Raw genomic sequence first — 22,836 nt, forward strand, 5'->3', positions numbered from 1 at the left:
GTAACAGTTTCCCCACTCATGTCATAAGGACCTTTTATTTTTGTAAAAGAGAAAATGTGGAAGTGATCTTGTCTTCCAGACTTCTGAGGTAGAAAACTTGATTGTATTGGAATTCAGTATGTTAAACTATTTTTCCTCACTATAAATAGGAATATATTCAAATGCTAATGCCTCCACTAATCCAGAAATGGAACATGTTGAAGGATGAGGATAAAGATCTCTTCCCTTTGTTAGAGGTAAATGTTGCACAGTATTTTGGGATGATGTTGCATAAGCTATACAGTCTCTCTCTTTAATAACTTGATTTTGTCTTTTAATATAAAAGGAGTCTTGATTTTATTGTGGGAATCCTTTTAAGGAGCTGAATTACTATTGCACATAAATTAATAAAGCTTACAAAGAATGATCCTTTTACTGACAAGACTTCAGATTAGGAGTGTGAGGTTAGAGAGATTAGGCATAGTATAAAAATATGAATTACTGAAAAGGTCATTGCAGCATAATTCTTTTATTATAGCTGGAAAGAGATAATCTTCGCCCTTCTTGTGACTAAAGATATAACCATTTGAGAATATCTCTTCACAGAGACAAAATTTTAAGATAGTTTAGCTGGGGTTCTTATGTGCAATCACTTAAGGATTTTTTTTACTGCCCACCTTTTATTCCCATAGTGTAGCTCCCAGGGTGTGTCTGCCTCTTTCGAAATGAGGTAAATAAAAAATGCAAATGAGGTATAAATTCGTGTATTTGGAGCCTCATTTGCATATTCTTATTTTGAAAGAGCTTCTTTCAAAAGAAGAAAGTCAGTGTAGACGCTGCTCTTTCAAAAGTAAACCCCATCTTCAAAAGAATTCTTCTTCCCACTAAATAAAGGGAAGAAAGATTCTTTCAAAGATGGGTTTACTTTCAAAAGAGCAGTGTCTACACTGGCTTTTTTCTTTCGAAAGATGCTCTTTTGAAATAATATGCAAATGATGTGCCAGATATGTAAATTTATACCTAATTTGCATTTTCAGTTTACCTCATTTGTCTTTTGAAAGGAATGTGAGTGTAGACGCACCCCCATAGAACAACCTTGCAGGTGCTCCCAGTGGGACACTGTCAGCCATCTCCTGTGAAATGAATATTCCTCTTCAAATCTGTGGCAAGAAAATTATTAGCTCACTCCTAACTGAGGTTTTTCATAGTAATAGCATGTTACAATATTGTCTGAAATAGCGTCTACCAAAAATGGTTAAGTTTTTTCCTCTTCTCTATGTTTAAGTAGGTCCTTGTGAAAGAAGGTGCACATTTTAAGTATCGTGTACATTTGCTTTTTTTTTTTTTTTCATTCAAGTGCCTGTCTTCGGTTGCCACTGCCTTGCAGTCTGGCTTCCTTCCATACTGTGAACCTGTGTATCAGCGTTGTGTAAACCTGGTACAGAAGACTCTTGCACAAGCCATGGTATGTTTGTTACTCCTGGGATTTGTAGATGTAATGAGTATGCAACTGCTTGTGTAATACACTGGGATTCACAGCATATCCATCAAACATTATTTGACTGAAGTTTCAAAACGTAAACCAATTCTTGATTTGCATACATAGCATAGAGTGTATTCAGTGTTTTATATTGGAGATGGGTGTTTTATTTCAGCTGCACAATGCTCAGCCAGATCAATATGAGGCACCAGATAAAGACTTCATGATTGTGGCTCTTGACTTGCTCAGTGGCTTAGCTGAAGGACTTGGAGGCAACATTGAACAGCTAGTGGCTCGCAGTAATATCTTGACACTAATGTACCAGTGTATGCAGGTGAGAAGGTTTTTTTTTTTTTTTAAAAAAATCCTGGGGTTTTGTTTTTAAAATAAGACTAGTGCCAACTGACTTGTACCTTTTTGTGGCTTTTTTTCCCCCTGGTTTGTAGGATAAAATGCCTGAGGTACGACAGAGCTCTTTTGCCTTGTTAGGGGACCTGACAAAGGCATGTTTTCAGCATGTTAAGCCTTGCATAGGTATGTTTCTTTATTATATATATGAAATGTCATTAGTTTATTTCACATGTTGATTAGCTGAAATAAAATGGGGAGTATCAGTTACCAGGCAGCTACTCCCCTTAGTCAGTGCCTCTCACTAGGGAGTGAGTGCTGTTTCTAGCATTTCATAGAGAGCAGTTGCTTCCAAGGCATCCTGTGGAATCCTGGTAGCAGACTTTAAAGCTGCCATGCTATGGTGTCAGTATAAGCCATCATCTGAGTGGATTAAGCTCACTGTCAGGCTAGTGCAAAGTTGTTTTCTCCACCTTCTACCAGGAACAACATAGGGTTGTATCTGTTCAGATTGCACTTTATAAAGACACTTTTTGCTTTTTGTTAAATTTGAACTCTGCAAAAGTAAGTTTCTCCACACAGATTTTATACCATATTCAGACACTTTTGTAGCTTTGAGCTGTCATAGTCAGATTGTTTTATAACTTTGTAGCTGTTTTCTGTTGCAGATGAGAAGTTGGATAAAATTGTATGCCTGGTTTACCACCTATATGGCTTGTTTTAGGAGTATATTGTTTGCATTGCAAAGATCTGCACATAACAGTTGAAAATGTGAAAAACTTAGCCAAGAGCTGCTTTTATTTTTATTTTATTTTATTTTATTTTATTTCTGCAGAAGGGCTATAGCATTCATTTTAGGTTTTTATGCACTTGCTGATCCCTGTGCCAGTCATGTGTCGGAGAGGGCTGTATCTTTCCTCCAATTACTGGACTGACTTGGGGATTCCAGAATTTGCATTCATTCTTGACAGATGTTTTGTTATCTCGGTGACATGAAGTATGCCTTCATGAGCCATTGATTTAAGGAATTAGTTGGTGAATTATTGCTTCTAACTCTCACGTTCTACATGATGCATGCCATTCATTTGTATATTTTTAGTTTATAGGAACTTGCTTACTGGGAACTTCTAGTAAAGGGGGAAAAGAAATTACTGCACACTGTCAGTTTATAAATGTTGTTCTTTCTAGCTGATTTCATGCCAATTTTGGGAACCAACCTAAACCCTGAGTTCATTTCTGTGTGCAACAATGCTACATGGGCAATTGGAGAAATCTCCATTCAAATGGGTAAGAACAGATTTTTTTTTTTAAGAATGCATGATTATAATACACAGTGCTTAAAGATGTAGGTCTTTGTGTTTACTTAAATAATGGCAAGTTTTGATTCTGAATTAGTCTAAACTACTGTATACAAAAGGATCTATTTAGAGTATTTTAAGTCATTTTCTTCTGAATTTTTGTTTTTTGGCTATTTTAGGTATAGAGATGCAGCCTTATATTCCTATGGTATTGCACCAGCTTGTAGAAATCATTAACAGACCCAACACACCAAAGACGTTGTTAGAGAACACAGGTACCCATAACTGAAATGTTTGTGGTGAAGGGAATTATGCAGTTGTCTCGGAGGACAAAAACCTATTGCCTTTAAAAATGCTCAGGGGTGTGAAACCAGAACTGATACATTTACAGTGTGTATAAGTGAAAACATCTCTGTTCTGCAGAAGTTTTTACAAGTCTCAGTACTGCAGTGGAACATCTGTCATTATTTTTAGGTTCTTAAGGCTATTGCATTTTAAATCCATTTTATAATACTAATAGCTTTGTTACACCTGAAAAAATTGGAGACTTTCTTTTATGCTCGTTTAGATACATATTAAATGTAGATTCATGCATATATATGTCTAACTTTCAAAAGTTTGAAAACATAATAGGGATATGTGAAAACATCAGAGGAAAATGAAGATTTGTAATAAGAAAAACAAAAAGCAGCTATGGATGCACCAAATATTGGAAATCAGTTTTGGTGTAGTAATTGCTCTAAAAAGTCTTGACCTGTAGTGGTAACATTCCTACAATCAAATTGAAGTGTCAAAAAGCATATAATATAATTCGTAGTGCCTAACTTTGTATTACAAATAATGAAAACTGCTCCAATAACAATGTGCACATTTTATATTCTGCCCAATGATAGTGGTCTTCATATTGGGAACTGCTAGCAGGTGTCTTACTAAACATGCACTTCTGAGGCTTGTTTCTTTTGCATTTTTAGAGAGCATGCTCTGGTATAAAGGGCACCTTCCATACTCCAGAAAAGCTGAATTATGATTTAGTAAGATTCGTTTTACTATGTCAACTTTTTCTTGGCATTTTCTTAGAGGTTGAATGTTGTCTTCAAATTTTTGGTGTTCATTTTCCTTTTGGTGAGGGAAACCAAACTTCAAGAAGTGTCCCTGTATGTGCTCCACTTCTGGTGTACATGTGTGTCCGCCGCCCCACCTTCATATCTTTGATCTGAAATTTGAACGAACAGTGTCTGTTTCGGCTGCACATATCCTGCTGATGTCATCATACCCAGCACTTAAGCTACATTAGGTTGTTCCAGAGAACGGCCCTTAGTTTCTTTCCAACCACTTCAATTTGAGATGGAGTTTGTTTGTATTTTATGTTCCTCGTTTGATTGCTGTTTGTTGTATTCAGTTTTAGCTAAGCGCGTTAGTAGCAATAATAGTTAATTAATTGTTATTGATAGATTCTTTTATTACCTTTGGGGAAATCCTCTCTGGGAAGGCTGTGCCAGTTCAGAGGTATTTTATAATTACCTCATGTAGCGAGTCTATCCCAGTTTCTGATGGACAGTTTAAGTGCATTCACTTGTTGTGAAGGAGTTGCATGCCACAGAAATGTAATTTCTTTTTAGCCATAGGACATGGGAGAACTAAACCAAGATGAGTCTGACGATGGAATTCTCCCTTCTCCTGGCTTTGGAACCAGGTCAGAAGAACACCTTTTCACGTCAGCCACTGGAATCTCTCTTACACAGGGCAAGCCCTGGAGACATGCTCTGAAGATCATAATTCCACTCTTAAGGTATCCACTTCAGAAAGAACTCTTTCTGACCAGGTCTGCAGCCTTGCTTGGTTCTGTAGTGGGTAAAGGCTGCTCCTGCAGGAGCAAGGTGTGAAAATCCTTCAGCTCTAAGTATAAACAAAATTTTGTGACGGTGCTAATACTGTCTAATGAAGATAGAGCAAACACAGATCAGTAATATTGAGTTTAACCTCTTTCCTTGTATGTTTTTCAAGCTCCTTGCTACAGTTTTAGGCTAAACCTATATATACCTCAGTGCTGCCTGTGAAGCACTCAAAACCCTATTGGTACTTTTCTCCTGGGACACGTATTCTGGTCTGATATCAGTTTTATTTAGCAGGTCTCCCATGTCCTTTGGCTAAACAGGTGTTATACTTCTGTGGGATGCGAATGACGCATAGGCAGTGAATGCATTTAGACTGTCCATTGCTGACTGGGATAGCCTCTCTGAGGCAATGCTGAAATACTTCAAATTGGCACACTTTCCAGAGACAGATCTGGTCTCCTGTTAAAGGAAGAAGAGGATGATGATGGAGGTCTTCTTTCAGTATCAGTCTCTGTTTGGCATTCTCCTATGTAGCCATATGCAAATCCCCTTTCTCAGAGAGTCAGAAAAGATGTCCAGGAACCTCATCATGCTTGGTGGGAGCAACTCTGGATGGAATTCCAACCCCTTTATGGTCCTCAAGGGCCATATTGGAGTTCCTGGGCATTTTACTGCTGGTAAGTCTTCAGAGCACCACTTAGCTTTGTCTCTGCCAGGAGCTTCAGGGACAAGTCACCACTTGCAGGGAGCCACGAAAGGTGACTGACCCCTGAATCTAACACTCCAAGCCCCACTGCACCCTAATGGCCTCTGAGCCCTCACCTCACATCCCCACCTGCACCTTAATGCCTAGCCCTTCATTCCATCCCACGCTCTGAACCCCTTCTGCTATAGTTCCACCAAGGAGCAGCAGGAACATGTTGCTGCTTCTGTGGAGACAGTAAACCAGACTTCCTGTGAAGATTAGAAATGCTGATTTATAAAGCTTTCTGGTTGGTAGAGGGTTGGATAAGACAGCCTTTACTGTATTATGTTTCTCACCAAGGACTCTTGAATGCCTTCTTTCTCACATTCCAACCTGTTCCTGAATGGTTGAAATGGAGACCGTATGGAGCAAAGAACACCAGTACAAGTCCACCCCATGTGGCAGACTGGAAGGACCTAGATTTTTATGGAGAGAGAAATCTTATCCATTGGCAGTCCTACAGTTCTGCACTGCAAAATGTCAGGCACTGATCGCCAAGTGCAACTTACCAGATTATCCAAAAGTTAGCTAATTTATTCCATAGCTTTTTTCAGACTTAAGAGAATAACAACATCCTACCATTACTGAAGAATAATTATTGGCCGTGATATCTCTTGAGGTGGTTCTTGTAGTAGTAGTAGTAGTAGTAGTAGGCATCCTTCAATCTGCAGAGACTATGGATCGCGCCCTTTATAGTTTCAATTGAGGACTTCATTTACAGCATCTACTGTGACTATGAAGATGCTGCAGATATCACAGCCCATTCTGTCTCCACTGAAGTGGTATGTTCAAGGCATACAGGCTGCAGTGCTCTGGTTTTCCCCAGAGAAGTCGACAATATGGCAGTGGATCTTGTGTTTGGTGCAAAGTTGTTCACAGAGAATATGGATAATTCATTGCATAAAGATTATAGGCTCACGTTACAGCTGTTTTGGCAGCTGCACTCCTGTGAACAACAGGTAAATCAGTAGATGTCAAATTTTTCAAACATCCCGCCTGATCCATATCTCTGGTTTTCAGAGACTGATGGAACCACCTAGAGACTTGTAGATTCCAGAGTTAAAAATCATCTAACCCATCAACACAGTTTCACCATCGACTCCATCATTAAAATGTTAGTTTTGAAAAGATAGCTGAGAGTTTGGACCCTCCCTTTTCTTTAACTGTTGAGGTGCAATGATTTGTCCATCTCCCTTCATGTGGAGACTACTCCCTGTTTCTGGCAAACAGGAGAGCATAGCACCTTGGGCAAATTGATGCTGAAGGTAATATTGGGCAGCACCATCCATTTTACCCCCTCTTTTCCCTCCCCCCACCCCTTCTCTTCAGGGACCCTTCTCACCTATTCCTACTAAGACAGGAGATTAAACTCTCTTCTTTGTTTGCACAAGAGAGGTGCATGTTTCCATGTAGCCTTACACTTATTTAACAGAAATTTTCTGCATTTGGTTCTAAGCTGTCGTCATTTCAAGTACAGGTACCTCTGTTTGGTCTCTTCGTGGCTAAAAAAACATTTTCAAAAATTCTCTGACTGCATCCTTGCACCATGAAGTAGTCATAGTATTTCTGTACCTCATTGATGGTACAGTCAGCAAGTGGTAAGATCCCCTTTCATCTGTGCTGAAGCACTATGGTTACTGATTAACTGCCCTGTGTGGGCAGGTAGCGTGTGTGTATAGCGCATGAAGCTCCTGATCTTCAGAGAGCATATACGCTTTGGAGTTGAGTGGCTGAACTGAAGCATTTAAGGGAGACAAGACATACATGAGCCTTTCTGAGGTGCAGTAGAATGGTCGCACTGCTGGTCTGACAGCCTCTGTTCCGTTGAGCAGAATGAGGCTCTTAGGGATAAAGAATCTCCAACTGGAGCAGAGGGAAGAGATCCCATAGTTGGAACCCTCTTTGCAGATGAGGAAGTGGTATCCTCTCAAATCGAAGATACCTGTCTGCTTGGAGGGAACCACCAGGGAAAACCACCAGGGAAAAATTTTAAAGGCTAGGGAGAAAAGAAAATGGACAAGTAATAGTTATGGTGGATGTGATCATTAGAAACATAGATCGGTTTGCAATGAGCAGGAGAACAGCATGGTGACTTGCCTGACTGGGAACATTGTGGATTTCTCAAGACATCTAGTAGGCTTATGTGTAGGGCGGGATAGGAATTGGTAATTGTGGTACATGTAGGTGCCAGTGACATAGGGAATTCTGGACAGGAGAGAGGCCCTGGAGGTCAAATTTAGGCTGTTAGGTGAGAGATTGAAGTCCAAGGCCTCCATGGTACCATTCTTTGAAATGTTTCTGGTTCCATGCACAGGGCCAGTTAGACAGGCAGAAATGCAGGGTCTAAATGCATGGATAAGACAATGTATGGAGGAGGGATTTTGGGAAAGGGGCGCCTATACACAATGGATGGACTCCACCTGAACGAAAACTGAACCAGATTGGTGTGACTTAAAAGTAAAAAGGTGGTAGAGCAGTTTTTAAACTAAAAGCTGGGGGAATGCCGACATGTATGGAGGAGGATGTGATTCAGACAGACATCCTTTACAGGAGGATCTACTAATAGAGATTCTCTGCCTTAGTAAGGAGGAGAAGATGGAAGATGATAAAATACAGGTAGGATCTAATGAGAAACAGTCAAGTAAAAGTCCCATTCAGTCACATGTAATGGCAGACAGGTAAAAAAAATGACAATTTTTTTTTTAAAGTTTTATATACAGTTGCTTGAAGTCTAAACAATAGGATGGATGAATCAGTGCCTCATATTAAATGAGGATGTTGGTATAATAAGCATCACAGGCGCTTGGTGAAATGAGGGTAATCAGTGGGCCACAGTAGTACCAGTGTACAAAATATATCAGAAGGACAAAATAGGTTGTGCTGGCACTGTAGGTGAAAGAAAGTGTAGAATCAAATGAAGTAAAAATCTTAAATGAAACAAGCTGTATCATAGAGCTTCTATAGGTTTGTAATTCCATGCTTTACCAATAAGAGTGGAAGGATATGTGACCAGCCAGCTGACCAGGATGTTTATAGTGACTGTGAAATGCTAGGGAGATTAGAGAAGGTATACAAATAAACTCAGTAATGGGGATTTCATTTATCCCCATTTTCAACTGGGTGCATGTTGTCTCAGGAGGGGATGCAGAGAGTTTCTTGACACCTTAAATGACTGTCTTGGAGCAACTTGTGCAAGAACTCACAAGGGGGAGGCAATTCTAGAATTAGTTTGAAGTGGTGCACAGGATCTGTTACAAAAGGTAAATATAATTGGATCAATTTGTAATAGTGGCCAAATTATACTTAACATCTGTGAGACATGGAAAACATCACAGCAGCCTAATACTGTAACTTTTTAAGTTCAGAAAGGGGGAAATACACAAAAATGAAAGTGTTAGTTTAAAAGGAATTAAAAGAAAGTATTGAAAGTGAAATCCATGAAAACAGTTTGGAAGCTTTTGAAAGATACTGTGATAGGTGTTCAACTTAAATGTGTCACCAAATTTTAAAGGCTAGAGGGAGAAAAAAAAAAGTAATACCACCACAATAGTTAAACAGCAAAGCAAAAGAAGCAGTGAGAGATGTGTACTTTAAAAAACAGGAAGTTAAGTATTGGTGAGGAAAATAGCATAAATTCTGGCAAAAGAAATATAAAAATAAAATTAGGAAGGTCAAAAAATTTGAAGAACAAGTAGGCAAAAATATATTTTGCTATTGCTTTTTAAAACAGTGTACAGCAGGAAGCCTACTAAACTGGTGGCCGCTGGATAATCGAGATGCTAAAGGAACACTCAAAGATAAGGCCATTGTGCAGAAATGAAGTTATTTGCATTAATTTGCATTTCTCTTCACAGCTGAGGACATGAGAGAAACTTCCAAACCTGAGCCAGTATTTAGGTGACACGTATGAGGGACTGTCCCAGATTGAGGTGTCAGAAGAAGATTTGAAACAAATACAGTAATAAGACACAAGGACTACGTAGTGTTCACCCAAGAGTTCTGTTGGAAGTCGCATGTGAAATTTCAGAGCCAAGCGTAGTTTGTAAACTGTCATTTAACTTGTTTACCAAATAACTGGAGTACAGCTAATGTGATGCCAATTTTTAAAAAGGGCTCCAAAGACCTCCCTGGGAGTTACAGGCCAGTCAGCCTGACTTCTTCAGTACTGGACAAACTAGAACAAAATTGTCAGACACAGAGATGAACATTTTTCTTTCTTTTTTTTTTTTTTATTGGGCGGGGGGTTCCCAATACAGTTTTTGTGAAGGGAAACAATGCCTTACCTAATCTGCTAGAATTCTTTGAGGGGGTCAGCAAGCATGTGGGGGATCCAGTGGATATAGTGTACTTAGATTTTCAGAAAGCTTTTGACAAGGTCCCTCACCAGAGGCTCTTAGGCAGAGTAAACTGCCATGGGATAAGAGGGAAAGTAGTCTTATGGATTGATAACTGGTTGAAAGGTAGAAAACAAAGGGATGTTGATATAAATCGTAAGTTTTCAGAAGGGAAAGAGCAAATAGTGGTGTCCCCAGGAATCTCTTTGGGGAGAGGGACAGTCCTGTTTGACATACTCATAACTGGTTGGGTAAAGAGGGTAAACAGTGAGATGTCAGAATTTGAACATGATAAATAACTACTTAAGATAGGTGAGAAGTCCCAAGCAGACTGCAAAGAGCTAGAAAAGATTCTCACAAAGCTGGGTAAGTGGGCAACAAAATGGCAGATGAGATTTAATGTTGATAAATGCAAAGTAATGAGCATTGGAAAGTATAAACACACATGCAAAATAATTGGTTCTGAATTAACTGTGACAACTAAAGAAAAAGATCTGATAGTCATTGTGGATAGCTTTCTGAAAACATCCACTCAGTTTACAGCAGCAGTAATAAAATCTAGGTGTATTGCGAATCATTAAGGAAGAGATGAGAGAGACAGTATCATATTGCCTTTGAACAAACCCATGGTAAGCCTGCATATTGAAGACTGCTTGTGGATGTGGTCACCCCATCTCTAAAAAGAGATATTGGAAAAGACTCAGACAAGGGAAACAAAAATTATTTGGGATGTGGAATGGTATCCATATGAGGAGCGATTAATAAGACTGGGACTTTTCTGCTTGGAAAAGAGATGACTAAGAGGGGGATATGATAGAGATCTTTAAACTATGACTTACGTGAAGAAAGTAAATAGGGAAAGATAATTACTCCTTCCCATAACACACGAAGTAGGGGTCACCAAATGAAATCAATAGGTTTAAAACAAACAAAAGGAAGCATTTTTCACACAACACAGTCACTCTGTGGAATTCCTTGCTGGAGGATGTTATGAAGGCCAAGACTATAGCAGGATTCAAAAAGGAACCTGATAAGTTCATGGAGTATGTATGCATCATTGGCTGTCTGCTTTGTCAGAAGTTATGAACGAACAACAGAGTGATCACTTGATGATTACCTGTTCAGTTCGTTCCCTGTGGGACACCTTGCATTGGCCACAGTCAGAGAAGACAAAGTGTTGGGCTAGATGGACCTTTGGTCTGACCCATTATGGCTGTTCTTATGTTTATGAAAATAAAGTACAAAACACTGCATACAAATTTTAGCAATGTAATTTCAAGGCAGGAAAAGATTTTGAGAAAATGCTCTGAGCAGGTGTTTTTCCCAGGGATATGAATATAATCTGGATTCTTGCTACTTTTCATCATATTTCAAACTTGGGGATTCCGTAAGTGGACCTTATTGCCATAGCTACAGACAATAATGTCATCTATTCTGTTCAAAGAGTGTGGAGGAAGGGAAAGATTAGGTCACTGTTTCTTGGAGAGACCCTTCCTTTTTTCTTTGATGAAGAAGCTTTTTTTCCCTCCCCCACCACCTCTGAAAGTGGTGAAGAAAATCAGACAAAACAATAGCAGAATCCTGCTGATAACTCTGTGGTTGATACAGACATGATTTCCTTACCTGTTTTGCGTAACTCTTCAGGGATAAATCTTCCAATCTCTCCTTAGTTTCTCTCCCAGGGTTCCATTTGACTGCTGTACCTCCAGCTGAATATTTTCTGGCTCAAAGGCATGGCTTCTCAATATTTTCAAATGTAGGTATGGTGAGCAGAGATGTAACAGATATTATTAAATATCAGGAAAGGTTCTACTAGACATATTTATCTTCAGAAGTGGAGAAGATTTAGTCACTTGTGTGAATTCCAGAATGTGGTCTCTGCCTTGCCTCGCTTCTGCTTGTTGTGTAAGATGTGCTGCAACTAAAGGAGACAGGACCATCACTTAGTTCTGTGTGTTCTTTGTGCTGCCTTCTCATACTGTTGTTCAGAGGTTCTTGCTGTTTTTTCATCTTCCAGTCATTAGGCTCGTGAGAGATCTGGGCACGCTCTTCCAAAAGGCCCCCACCTTGGGACGTTTAATTTGGTTTTTAAGGCTCATGAAATCATCTTTTGAACTGATGCTGACCTCCATGAAAACAGTCATCTTAGGGGCCGTTGGATCAGTTTGCAGAGTTGTAGAGATTGAGGCCTTAATGTCAGACCCTTTGTTCACGGTATCCTGTAAGTTTCCTGAGGTCTACACTCTTACGCTTTTTCCTAAAGCTTCATCTGAATTATATCATTTATCTACTTGTTTTTCCAAAACCCCATCATTCCACCCTGGAGGCTACCATCCATAATGTAGATGCAAGGATGGCATTAGCCTTCTGTCTCAGTAGGACTAAATAATAATCTCCTAGGCTGTTTCTTTTTGTTTATAGACTGATCCAAAGCTTCTGCTTTTTCTACCCATAGACTATAAAAGTGGACTTTGGGATATATTATATCTTGTTATACAGTGCTGCCAACATGGTACCACCTCTTGGTGTTTCTGATCACTTGACAATGTCACAATCAGCATCTATTGTGGCTCTACTTAATGTTCTAGTATCTGAGAGCTGTACTGTTGCTACTTGTCTTCAGTATATACATTCTCCAGGCACTATGCCTTAATCCAGGGATGTGCAAAATATGATTCGCAGGCCATCTGTCATTTCTGCCTATCCCACAATGACTCTATGTGAACTGAAGAAACTATTCCAGTTTTGCTACTGTGGCAGCAGCTGGAGGCCCGGGTCCTTTAAATTGCTGCTGAAGCTACAGGCAGGACAGCCCAGAAAGCTCTGAAGGGCTGGCTGTGGGAGGCTAGCACCTGGTCCCTTCCAGGATCCTGGACCAGGGCCCTCCAACCTTACCCAGGAAGGTACCTTACTTGCCCTCCCCTGTTAATGCCCATCAGAGACTTTCTTTTTTGCATTGTTTTATTTACTTTACCCGTAAATTTTAAAAATAAATGTTATAAGTAAAATCTAATATTAGTGTTACAGATTTTGCATGTGTTCACAAAACTGTTTGCATTATAAATCACCTCTTCAGATAAACTTTGTATAATCATATACCCAGTTAATTAACTGTAATTGCATTGCTGTGTAAAGAACATAATGGGGTCGTCTTACAACAGATGATGAGATAGTTTCATTAATATTGTAGAAATATTTGTCCAGTGATGACTTACCAAAATTTTGGAAATGGCCCCTGTGTGAACATTGTTACCTTAGTCAACATCTTTAGATCTAATGTAGTAGTTTGCAGTGGTGTTCCTTTGTGCTGGACTCTATTCCAGTACTCACTGCTCCTTATAGGTGTATTCAGGAATTTCCCAAAGTGGGACAGCCATAGGGACATTATTCAAGGAGAGAACTACTATTTGTTCTGTGTGGTAATTGTAGTTCTCTGAGGTTTGTCACCCTGTGGGTGCTCTGTTTACCCACCCTCTTTTTCCCATTTGCTTCACAGTTTCCTTCTGAGACTCAGTGGTGGTGAAGTTGGTGATTGTTGCCTGCTGGGCTTGATGTAGCATTGGTGCAGGGCATGTTGATGTCAGCAGCACATGTGCAGGCACAATGGACATGGCTAATAAAAAAAAAAAAAAATCTATCAAAAGCACACAAGGTGCATGTGCACCTGAAATCAAGTACCCACAGAGACATGTACCTTGACCTAATTTGTGCACAGTGGGAGAGTAACTTGTTTCAGACAGTAATGAGAAGCTGATGATATTGTACTGTACAATGAGAGGTTAAAAAGGAGAGATGGAAAATGTTTGTATATGTCATCTCCAGCACTTCATGAAGCTAGATGTTAAAACTGTAGTGTTTGCAAAATAAGTGTGGAAGGTGAACTTTAAGGGTCGGTTTGGCTTTTATTGATACTGCTAGTTACTGCTTTTATTTAAGGCAACATTGAGCACCTACATAAAGTAGACTGCCAAATAGTAATATCAACAAATGAATCTGTTTTTCTTCTCATTAATTGGTGTATTGACATGTGTCCAGTGCTCAAATGCTTGCTTCTGTTACTGTTGCAGATATTTTTAGAAGCACCCAAGCACTTAATTTTGTTTACTCTTGAATGGTTAATTTAAATGTAGATACATAACTGCAAGTGAATGTTGAATGTGGTGTCCTTTCAAGAAGCTTGTTGTAGGATATAACCCTACATACCATGTGCTCTAGATTTTTTTTTCTAGTTAGCCTAATATTAAGCTAAGATGCTACCAAAATATTTATATTTCACTGGTGCATATTGTATTTCTGTTGTTTTGTTTAACTTTGCTTCTTCTGGAAATATATAACTAAAACACATTCAGTTAAAAAAAATCCATTGCATAGAACATCGATAAGTGGTACAGTCTTCAGCCTCCATAAAAATACTTCTCCTTGCATACGCTTCTACAGTGGAAAATGAGTGGACTTTTGTCACATATGGCTTTAAATCTTATGAGCATTTAACTGCCTGTCTTCCTGATATAAAAAATTTTGCTAATGTTGTGTAGCGCATGAAAATTGGCACTGCTGCGAGGCTGCACTTAAAATTAATTCAACTGAAAATTTGTTCATGCTGTGTATATTGCAGTTATATAAAAAAGGCATTATGTGACCAATATGCGTTAATATAATTGGTCATATAACCAAAGTGAATTTCGAAAAGCTAGTATATCCTACACCAAACTTGGCTGGAGAGAGCATCATCTGCTTTATTGCATGTTTCATGGGAGTGCTCACAAATGCCTGTTTTAATTAGAGTGTTGCATAGTATGTCTCTTGAACATAGATTTCCTTTCTCTGCTTCATATAAATCTGCTGGATTTTAGTAGTATTCATGTAGTTTGCTTCAAATAATCTTTAAACATTATTCCCCACCCTCTCCTCTTTCTGAAAGATTAATCTTCTGTGAGTTGAGTGAACACCAATAAAACATTCTTGTGTGATGATTCCCTTTCATTCGGCCATTTACAGTAAAGGCTGTAAATTATGCAAATAGAATAAACACCTTTTGTGCTAAAATTTTTGTGCCTGAAGTCAGATTCTCCCAGGAGAAAATGCCTTTGAATTTAGTAGGTATGATTTAAGGAGCCTATTTCAGTGTGATAAACTCTGTAGATATTAAGGAGCTATTCATCTGCTGTGAGCTACTTTAGAAGAAAATGCTGCTAAAAATCATGAAGAAATGGATATATGAAATCTTTAGCAAGCAAAGGGCTCATATATTAGTACTTTGGTTATAGAGCTAAGATCATATTCCATATAACCACGTTCTCTGGGTTTAATTTCAATGCAAACTTTAATTTTGAAACTCAAATAGCGTAAGCTTAAAACAAAGTAACTCAAATTACTTATAGTATGTTCAGCTGATATTATAAATCAACAATGTTTAGTGCCTTTTTATCAAGAGCATTAGAAAGAATACATGTGAGTAGCTAGTTTATCCCTGACTTCTAAAGTAATAAGATTGCAGAGCTAGATATGACAAGGGCTAAGTGAGTATCTCTGTTCAAATAAACCTTTGAATTTTACATTGTGTTTTTGGTGTTCTCTCATTTACTTATTTAATTCTTTTTTTATCCCCAAGAATATGCCATATATGTTGCTGCCCCTTATTTTTGGGGGTGGTAATAAACAGCACTGGTGAATTCTTATGTTTATTATCATACACAGATTCTGTTGGTTTCTGTTTCTGAGTTATTTGTTGTTTTTCTTTATTTTTTCTCCTTCCCCCTCATTTGCTCATGTCTTGGTTGGCGTTTGGTGGTGTATAACCGTGATTGCGTTACCTTAGCAATAACAATTGGTCGTCTTGGTTACGTTTGTCCTCAAGAGGTGGCCCCCATGCTACAGCAGTTTATAAGACCCTGGTGTGTATTATTCAATCTTTTTTTTTTAATTCATTTTTCTTCACTTTCTTTCTTTCTTCTCTCTATCTCACTTTTAGATATATTTTCAGTTGGTTACAAAATCACAATCCTTAATCATTGCCAACCATGTGACTAATCTTGTCCTATCAGGTTTGTGAGTTTTTTAGTAGCACCGTCATGTACATTTTATGTTGTGGCTAACGACTAATTGATGCATGGGATAAGATTGTCACATGCTTGCTGTGTTAATAAGCTTGATTATGAAAGAGCATTTTAAAATCCATCAGAATGATAATATGATGCATGCAAGTACTGTAAAAGTTAAATTGTGCATTATGCTACTTTAAAAAATCAGACTTGAATTGCTGTAAGGAATACATGTTTATAGATTTGTTACGTATGAAATAGTTTGCTTGCTTCTGTAAAAGTTAAATAACTGTTCTGTAAGTGGTATCTGATTATATTTCAAACTGTGGCAGTATAGTCTATGTTCTGCTTTTAATAATGATAGCTCTTATCAGTACTGTGGATAAATATTTTAATGGTATTTAATGGAATACAGATCACACTTTTAGTAATTGTACATGATACAACATTGGGTATAGCAGTGTTTTTAAATTTCAGAATTCTACAAAATATGTTAGATCAGATTTAACCTCTGAAATTAAACACAAATTAAGCTAAACATGAAAAGAATCTGAAATCTTTATTTGAAGTGTTTTGAAAACTGCTCCAGGAAGATTTCCTTAGTGTGACTCTTACTCCATCAAATACTGTCAACTGGTTATTAAATTAAGTAAAAACTGCTTCTGTTGCCTAACAGCCTGTTTCTCCAATTTATTAGGTGTACATCTCTGCGTAACATAAGGGACAATGAGGAGAAAGATTCAGCTTTCCGTGGAATTTGTACCATGATCACAGTCAACCCTAGTGGAGTAGTCCAAGTAAGATATTTGCATAGGCATTTGATTTTTGTTATGACAGACTCATCCTAAAAATAAATCGGAATAATAGTACCAAAAAAAGCTTCATTTGACTGCTGTAAAGGGTTGAACATATGTTGGTTTCTTTCTGCAATTGTTAATAATTTTCAAAGAACTATTATTATTTTAAAGTAATGAATTATGCATGGGATCTTTTTTAAGGGGATAAGGCAAAATGTCATTAATTGGTAATACGTATATCAATCAGCACTGTGTCATATGCATATGATACATTACACTCATGAGCATGTGTGCACACTCACCGTCTTATTACAAACTAGTCGTTCCCCTTAACTTCACTCATCAGGTGAGGTAGATCAAATTCTACTAAATGGTTCCCTTAAGACAGGGAAAAGTGGGTGGAGGGCCAGTTGAGAAGACAGACACCTGCCGGTTTCTGTAAAATCTTTAATAATCCCATGCCTGGAATGCTAGTTGGTTTGTCAGGCAGAAGCCATACCATTCTACCAAGCTTGTTGAGGTGGCACAGTCGCTTGTGTGATCCAAGAGCAGTATGACAGTCACCTGCCTGCTGCCCTATACCTTCTGAAGTCAGCCTTTTTGGATTTCCTGGGATTTTCTAATTTTCCTTGTGTCATTCAGAAAAAATGGCCATTTACTTTACATGGGAGGGGAATGAGGGCAATGCAAAGTGGGAAGATGACATTAAATAGCCACAATCACTTGTGGGGCATTTTTTCCCCCTACTGCACCAGTGAAAAAACCCAGAATGCTATGGAGCCAAGGGAACTGTGGGATAGGTTCCCACAAGGCACTGCTGCAACAGTGGATGATTGACAGTTAAGTGTGGCATCAATAAGTCAACTTTGTGGGTAGGTGAAGATAGTCAAATTCAAATTTGTAAAACCCAGCGTTATAAAATTGATTTTAATACATTCAGATTTATCTCATAGTGCAGACATAGCCTTAGTTTTCTTGGATATGGCTGCTATTGCTCTTCCAACTGTAACTGTTTAGAGGTGCTTCCATTCCTCACCTAATTCATTCACACCTGATTCATTCAACAGGGCAATCAGGTCAAAGGAGAAAGATCTGTTTTGCGTCTCGTACAAAGATATTTTCTTCACCTTAATTATTCCTAAGGCCTGTAACATTATAAATACCAAGTTTCTAAATAATGAAAAAAGACTTAATACAAAATTATGAATAGTTTTAATACAGGGATTTATCTACACCCCCAGCATGCTTCTGCAGCCTCCCTCCCAGACTCTGTATGAATTGCTGTTTGTTATGTGTGGAATAAAAAAAAATCCAGTACTTTTCAAAATGTTGTTTTTACCTTCAAATCAAAAAAGTGTACATGAACACCCATGGTCTGGAAAAATCTCTAATCTGGCATAACCTATTTCCCAAGGTTCCTGGATTGCAGAGTTTCAAGTGTAGTAGTCTTCCTTTCCTCCTGAAATGTCATATTTAACTTAATGTGAAAGGGAGTATTGTGTAATGGCTGAGCAGAAGAATAAGCTACTAGAACCCACCTGAACCCTGGATGCAGGATTTTTGTGGAGTAGGTTGGATTATGACACCAATGGATTAGAAAAACTTCGTATGAGCTGTATTAACTTTACTCCTCAGGGAAGTATAGGTTGAACCTCTCTAGTTCAGCACCCTGGGGACCTGATGCACCAAATGAAGAAGTCGGTATTGTCTGGCAGCATTACCAGCACTTCCATTGCTTACTGGACTCTTAGGAGACATTTAGGGGTAATGTAGAACTAAATAACAGCACAAAATGCTGAGAGGCAGGACTGGTGGCTGTAAACAAACTTTTTGGGACCATAGGAAACTTGGCCATCCCCATGATAAGAGGACATCCTGCTAACTAAAATCATGCTGGATTTTGCCTGATGAGAGTGCACCAGGTGCGATAGGGTCAAACTGTATTGTAGCCTTTGCTTCTTTTAATGGAGGCATTTAACCGTAAGCAGTTTCGCATGGCACTTATACAAAAGCTAAACTCATTTGAAAGTAAATCTGGAATGAAATAGAAAAATGTGTGGAGTGAAGTTCAGGTTCCTGTAACAATTAGCTGTGTGTCACTTTGATTGCCTGAACTCATGATAATGCAAATATGGCGTTCTTAACACTATGTAATGTTTAATCTTATAGGACTTTATATTTTTTTGTGATGCTGTTGCATCGTGGATTAGCCCAAAAGATGATCTCAGAGACATGTTCTGTAAGGTAATGTTTCTTATTTAATAGAAAATATTAAACTTACCTTGACTGCTCCTTCACTGCTACTTTTCTGACTCTCTCTCTGCTACTTTCCCTGTAACCCATAACCTTTTTACTTTAGCTTATTGTGTTTATGAGAAAAAAGAAAACTCGTGTCCAGATCTGCGTTTGGATTTTAGATAAAATCTCTCCAAAGCAAACATTTATAAACAGAGTTTTTAAAAAAATAGCATATGTTTGAAAATATCCTAAATTTGTAATTTTAGCAGTGTTGAAAGTTTCTGTTTACTGAGAGAGGCAGAGCAAACTTTAAAAATGGTAATTTAAGGTCATGTCCAGTAGAAATTGGCAATGTATGGCAGAACCAGTATTTATACAATAAACTTTTAAACATCAATTAAAATAATTACAGAAAATGAAGTATAATTTTGCTTGAAAATGTACAACTACCTTTTTTTTATTTTGTATGGTTAGAGGGAGTGAATTAAGGTTTCCAGTTTAACTCTACTTAACCTGACTTCAGATCATCTTTTATATACAAGATGATTTTGTCTTTGGTACTGTTGAAAATCCTTACAAGCTTTTGTTTAACTATATTTTAGTCCACTTGAAAAGAGCTTGTCAGCTGTAGTTAAATTAAGACACACCAAAGTTGAAAGAATTATTTACAGTGATGCCATGCAGAAATAAATGGTCACATGAGAAGGCGGTCTCTACAGAATTGTTTACCTATATTTTGTCTGGTAAACTGGGCTTTAGAGATTAAAAAATTGTTTACAATTAATTTTTCAGTATTAAACAGTTTAACTTCATGATGCAGTCTAACATGACTTCTTAGTGTTGAGAAGAAAAACCTATTGCATTGTGCTTTTTGTTACTCGGACTTCTCTAAGAGACATGAAAATCAAATATTTTTGTAGAGTGAATCACAAAAGCAGGCCTCTGTTTCTTTGAGGCTATGTCCACGCTAGACATAGCAGTTGACAGCTGATATGCAATTTGAGCTATGCCAGTTGCATAGCTAAAAGAGACTTATTAGCAGTTGACTGCTGTGGCTGTCCACATGGAAGAAGGTCGATGGGAGCATTTCTCCCAGCAGCCTTCCTTAATCCTCACCACTGCAAGGAGTTTTGGGGTCAGCTTTGATCCCAGAAAGCTCCATTATGCACATGCATGAAATGAAACCCTGAAGACTGACCTGCTCAGGGTCCATCTTTCTTCAGCAGTATAGACGTAAGCCATGCCTCCAAAAAACAAAGGAAAAGAAAAAAGAATAAGAAAACCAATTCATACTACTGTTTGTGGATCCAGTCAGTGCCCTGTGATTCTGGGCTATCAAGCAGGGCTGTGCCAAATACTTCGTTCAACCCTCAGCCTCCAATAGATTTGATTAAAATCTGTCAGATACCTATGAAACCATGGTTTGTTTGTTTTTAAGATAGACCTAATTCTTTTCATTCAGCTCCTTTCCAGTGTTATGCCCTCCTGGCTTGTTTTAGAATAAGCTCCCTGTTTCTCCACAAAAGTGGGTGCCAGTTCCTTCTTACCACTAATGGCAGTTATTGGAATGTTCTCTTTGTTTTTGAACAATCCCTGTGTATTTACTTCTAGCTCCTACCTGTAAAAAGTTTAGTCAGTTTTTAGTGCGGTGTTTGAACACCTTCTACTTATTAGCTGGGGTTCACTTTCTCTAGGGTCAGGGCATGCCTTGGTCCTAGGGATTAAAGTTGACAGCAATACACACAATAAGAAGGAAAGGGACCACAGGCTAAACTGTTGCTGATGGAGGCAGTCCTGTGGCTGCAATCGGAGTTGTCTGAGGGACCCAGCACTGGATGCTTTGGCTTCAGTCAGGGAGGTGGTGACACCGAGGAACGAGTTTGTCAGAGACCCTCAGCTCTGTTATTTCCCAGCACTGATGACTTTCTTGTGTGGAAATCTGGCATCACTTGTTGCCAGTCTCTCACAAAAAGAAACAAACACAGAGGGTGCGTGCCTGCTTGAATAACTGAGTGCTAGGCTGCTAGAAGTGCATGTCCCACTCTGAGGCATGCTTATCTCATCCATGCTGGAGGTGATACCATTGAATTTGGGCCTGGATGCAGTGCCAATGCAAAAGGTCTAAGTGGGTTACTTAGATCTCGCTCCACACTGGAGACCTTTGAAGCAGCCAGGGCTTTCATAGCCCTAACAGACCTGCACTCTCCTGACCAACATGAGATCATTAGTTCCAAAGCCTCGAGCACCACAGAGCTCTCCAGTATTGTCCAGGGGCAAGCCAGTGATGACATGGTACTGCTTACCTGATTCCCTGGCTCATACTAACATGGTCTCCACACTTTGACTGCTCAGCATCTGTCTTGGAGGTGTAGTCCTATTTATATAGACGGGGCTGGTGCCGAGTGGAGTCGTATCCGCAGTGGTTGGAAATGGGACATTCCTCCTCTCCTCTCCCGACCCCCATGCTGTGGTGGCTGCAGTGGTAGATGCTAGTGCAGTGGCCCTTATGGATCCATGGGTCTTTTTCACAGTGATCTCTCTGTCACCTCAGATGTGTGAGCCCCAGCCAGGGCCAGAGAGCTCTCTTTCAGTGCTTACATCAGCATTGAGACTAGTGCAGATACTGATGACCAGGTACACATTGAATCTGGAGAGCCAGACTGACAAGGAAGGTCACTTACCAGCCTGAGCCGCCTCCTCATTGTCATCAGATGAGGTGGTAGAAGGAACATCTTCAGTACCTGCCCCAGCTGATGGTACAGCCCATCAGAAGCTTCTCAGAAGGGGGACTGTGAATCTTGGGCTCCAGACAGAGGTCACTGAGTTTTCAGTCCCTATGATGGGGGTCTTATCCCCCACCAGGCTAGTGCTCCCTGTTAATAAAATGATACAAGAGACTCTACAGCAAAAGTACTTGAAAAAATATTTCATCATCCAAAGGCATGATGAAGGCCAGATGTAGTGGTAACAGGTGTCTTTGAGTAGGAGAGGCAAGGACAGCATCCCAGCAAAAGGATTCAGAGAAGCTGGATCTCTTGCATAGCCAACCAGTAATCAATTCTCAATCATTATATCTTGAACTCCTGGGGCACAATGTCAAAATTCAAGGAGTTTGTGCTATCAGATTCCCAAGACAAAAATGTGGCCTTGGTAGATGAGGGCCTCACTGCAGATCTCACAGGACTTAGCAGCCTAAACAGCCTGCACCATGTCTTCAGTGATTGCTATAAAACATTGCTCCTTGCTTCAGGTCAGTGCTCTTGACTTCCCGGGGGCAATTCAGCAGACAGTTAGCTCCCATTCGAGGACTCCACTTTATTTTTGGAGAAAATAGACTCAACATTGCATAGTTTAAAATACTCTTGAGACACTTCAAAATGTTTGGGGCTGCAGCCGCTTGACACCAGAATAAGCACTTCAAGCCCCAGCTTATTCCACATGCTTATCAATGGCCTTCTAGATAGGACTTCATTAGAAGAAGGGGCATAAATCATTGCTGTCACCAGTCTCCACCCCTTGCTAACCACCAGTCAGGGTCATTGAGACACCCCCACATCCCTGAAGCAGGCCTTTTGAAGGTATGTCAAGGGGCAATGCACCAGCTCAAATCCTTGATTTATTACTGCCCTTCTCAGCCAGTTTATCATATTTCTACTCTGTGCGGTCAGAATTAACTGTTGGATGCTATGTATTTTAGAACTGGAATAGTCTCTCCAGTACTGTTCAGCCTCTGTCCCCAAC

At 39.2% G+C, this 22,836-nt stretch overlaps 1 protein-coding gene across 2 annotated transcripts in view; it reads left to right on the top strand.

Annotated features, from left to right (window-relative positions):
* The window catches only part of TNPO1 (transportin 1), a 190,063-nt gene that overhangs the window by 152,858 nt on the left and 14,369 nt on the right, over window positions 1-22,836 (top strand). For both annotated transcript variants that reach the window (XM_074995420.1, XM_074995421.1), the window contains exons 15-23: window positions 150-236; window positions 1,337-1,444; window positions 1,635-1,793; window positions 1,906-1,993; window positions 2,996-3,094; window positions 3,285-3,380; window positions 15,838-15,913; window positions 16,758-16,857; window positions 19,027-19,101. In XM_074995420.1, coding sequence (XP_074851521.1) covers window positions 150-236; window positions 1,337-1,444; window positions 1,635-1,793; window positions 1,906-1,993; window positions 2,996-3,094; window positions 3,285-3,380; window positions 15,838-15,913; window positions 16,758-16,857; window positions 19,027-19,101 — 888 coding nt within the window. The remainder of the gene's footprint in view (window positions 1-149; window positions 237-1,336; window positions 1,445-1,634; window positions 1,794-1,905; window positions 1,994-2,995; window positions 3,095-3,284; window positions 3,381-15,837; window positions 15,914-16,757; window positions 16,858-19,026; window positions 19,102-22,836) is intronic.

Source organism: Carettochelys insculpta, chromosome 5 (genome assembly GCF_033958435.1).
Source record: "Carettochelys insculpta isolate YL-2023 chromosome 5, ASM3395843v1, whole genome shotgun sequence".
Classification (NCBI taxonomy): domain Eukaryota; kingdom Metazoa; phylum Chordata; order Testudines; family Carettochelyidae; genus Carettochelys; species Carettochelys insculpta.